Consider the following 3,460-nt stretch of genomic DNA (forward strand, 5'->3'; position numbering starts at 1 on the left):
TTGGCAGAGCTGAGGACGTGCTGAGTGATAGGTGGCACTGTGAGAGTGGTCGACCCATGGAGCGGGTTGAACCGTTGAAAGGACTAGGTGAGAATCTAAATTCTGTTATTTTAACGCGTCTTTGAAGAAGAGATGAAAGTACTCACAAATTTGAGGAAGTCGGGTACATTGGTTCGTGTTATGATGAGATGGGAGATGAGATGTCCGGGCCGGCAACGTGGGAAGCTACGGAGCCAAACGACTCATCCCGCTAACGACATCCAATGAACTCTTACGTATCGTCTCCATCCCGAAGCGTTGTGGCCACACTGGAACTCACGGAACGCGCGAACGATGGGATCAAAGACTTGAGTGTGAGCACTTGAGTCGCATACCAATATCTGTGCTGTACCACCCCGAAACTCAAGAACCAGCAATCTCTCGCATACATCTCTTCAATGTACCACAGAAACATCTTGCTCGAGGAGGGGGAAGGAGGGGGCTCATAGAATGGTGTACCTTCGTTGGTGAGTTTTATTACACCGACACTTTTTCACCACTTGACTCTCGTAAGCGTCGCGAACTTCTGACATCGCTCTCGTACATAGCCGACAGTATTTGTCGTTCTTCTCCGGGGCCGCAATGGCTGATGCATCCAGCCTCAGTCATTCCCGCTGTCTCAACAACACGAAGCCGGGTCTACGTACCATTTGACAGACATCCCCGTTGTCATTTCCCTCAATCCACGCCACGCGCACCGCGACTTCTCACCTATCCACCAACCTCCTTCGACGCTGGATATCGTCGGTACGCACCTTGCAGCCGCACCCTCCCTCTCAGCCCGTGAAACTCGCCCAACGACCACTCTACGCCTGCGCCCCATGACGACCTCTTCTCATCCCACACCATCCTTTTCTACGTCATCTCGCTGCCGCTGCTATTACTCGCAGTTTCATCAACCTGGAATCAGACCCACGACTCGGTGGTAGCAGGGGGGAGATGGGGAGGCGTCGTGCGTCTGTGGAATTTTGGAGCTGAGAGTGTGGACAGCGGCTCCAAGTCCGTTTTCTATGAAGCGCAGCGTGGCGTTGGGTATCCAAGTAGGCGACATAAAAGAGGGCGTCGAGTCCTGGCATGATTCCACCCACGCACCGCGCCGCTACTCAAATCGTATCAAACTCAGGAAGATGGGTCGCTTCTGTCTACCCTTCTATCTACGGACTCCAGCTCGATTCAACAGATGCCTGGTCCTCTCTCTTCGCAGTGCCGTCAGGCTATGATCGCAGACGACGTCGACGTTGCGCGCTGCCTTTTGATGGAGGAAAAAGGATGACGTGAACGCACCATCTCGCCAAATTCACTCTCCCGTTGTCCCGTTGCCCCATGTCTCACGACTGACAAACTCGATCAGCTGGCCAGGCGCCGCCGCCGACCCCTCACTCTACGGATACCCCTCGAGTCTCCCCCCTCCTCACCCACGCCTTTGCTTCACGCTGGAGCAATCGAATACTTGACTCACCTGGGACTTCGAAATGATCCTACCGTTGGACACGCTCAGGCAGTGACTATGGGAAAAGGGGAGGGAGGGAGGGGAGAGGGAATGGCGTAGATGATGCTCTGGGAGAGAGAGCTTGAAGAGAACACTGGGAATCGGGCATATGAAACACTGCCGATCTTTTTCTTAGTTCAAGCTCCGGTCTCCTGCCAGGTTTCCACTCCGCTTACCTCTCAGAATTTCCCCAATCACGCTTGTATTTGTTGCGAACCTCATGCGTCAGCAGCACCGGCGACGAGTCCCGCGCGAACTCGGACTACGAGGGGCAATGCAGCGGTGTCAAGAATACACTTGGAAGACTTTTGCCGTGCACGTCTATCTCTGCATGCACCCGCTGTTCTATCCCCTCACGTACTGCCCAGAGTTCATGATCCGTGAATGTGGTCACTGGCGATCAATGGGGCTATATCCCCGAACAACCTGCTCTAGGAAGGGCGAAGGAATGTCGCAGCGCACAAGGACATTTTCGGCGCTCAACATCAACGCGTCAACGTTCAACGGCGAGTCCCCTACATCAGCTCCATCGCCTGGTGTCTTGCCATCCACTACGCACGTGGGCTGCCTACAGAGTCTCACGCATATTTCTCTGGACGCTGTGCGCCATGCGCTGCAAGCATGTCTCGTCCCCCCGTTCTACTGCGTCGTCTGATGTCTGTCACTCAGCCTCCATCAATCCTCCCGCGGGCTCGTGGATCTTCCATCTCTGCAGCTGCAGGTCCGTCTACCGTGTACGTCTCATTCACGTTGCCCACCACGAGCCGATCTGGCGAGGCGCTCCATGTATTCTTAGAGGCTGCAGACCACATACACATACGACGGTCGACTGAGCCGAGGTGTGCGATAGGATGCGATGCGATGCATATGCATATGCAGCGCGAAGTAGTCTAAGCTCAATATACTTGAAGAGCGGGAAGCGCACCGTGCAGTGCAGCATTTATGATGACACTCCGAGCCCATATATCCACAGTCGGTCCTATTCATATCGCATGAAACGGTCTCATTACCCAATTGCAACGCCAATACACTCGTCTGCGCACATATTCTGATTATCCCAACTTTGCTCATTTTCGTCAAACCCGAAGCAAATAGATATTACATGCCCTCGTACCCAATGGACACTTTCCGAATACAAACCTTGGTAGATTATTTGACTTGCACGAATAGTAGAATACTACAGATAAAGTACAAGCCACTAGCATATCGAGCGTATGTAGATGAGGTTGTACATTTGAGAGACAAAAGTGAGGACAATCCATACGCCGCAAGGCTTAATAGGACATCAATATCGGCACCTACATTCTTGGCGCTCCTGACGCTGATAACGCTATGGCCTCCACTGTGGTCGTGCCTTGGCGCAGCGAGCGACTCCACGTGTTGACGGGTTTGCTTCCCGAGGCTGAGGCTGAGGCTGAGGCTGAAGACGTCTGCGAGCCTGAGCCAGCAGACCCTGTGGTCGAGATTGTTCCGTTGGCAGGCATGATTTGCATGGGGGCTTCATATGAACTACATTTTGATCAGATAGGAGAAACACCGAAAATATGACAATGTGAATGTTTGAATACGAACTGGTGTTTACATTATTCCTCCCGCCGACGTTACCGCCATGGATAGGAGCCAAGAACGCATCGCCGGTGTTGTGGATGTAGTTGATGTTGACGGTGCGATGTACACTATTGATGGAGAAAGGTTTCCCGGCAGAAACGGAGTTCGTGCCGTCCAAGAATGAGATCTCGCGTGCATAGATGGAGATGGTGAGGTCGCCTTGTTGGGACGAATGCGAAGGGAATTTGAGGTGGAGGTTGTTGAGGGACTGGAAAGCGCCAGAGGGCGACAAAGTGGGGGGGATCGTGGTGGCACCCCAATCAACGATGGAGATGAAGCTGTGGCTGAGAGAGATAGAGAGTGTGAGATAGCACGGTCGATCAT

General features: G+C 53.1%; 1 protein-coding gene across 1 annotated transcript; it reads right to left on the reverse strand.

Moving 5' to 3' along the window:
- Positions 1-2,858: 2,858 nt before the first annotated feature.
- Positions 2,859-3,460, reverse strand: PC9H_002702 (uncharacterized protein; the record flags this gene model as incomplete). The annotated part of the gene is made up of 3 exons (XM_036772337.1): positions 2,859-3,037; positions 3,101-3,344; positions 3,392-3,460. 3 exons carry the CDS (start codon positions 3,458-3,460, stop codon positions 2,859-2,861), a joined length of 492 nt encoding a protein of 163 aa, XP_036625983.1.

Source organism: Pleurotus ostreatus (genome assembly GCF_014466165.1).
Source record: "Pleurotus ostreatus strain PC9 chromosome Unknown scaffold_11, whole genome shotgun sequence".
Classification (NCBI taxonomy): Eukaryota; Fungi; Basidiomycota; class Agaricomycetes; order Agaricales; family Pleurotaceae; genus Pleurotus; species Pleurotus ostreatus.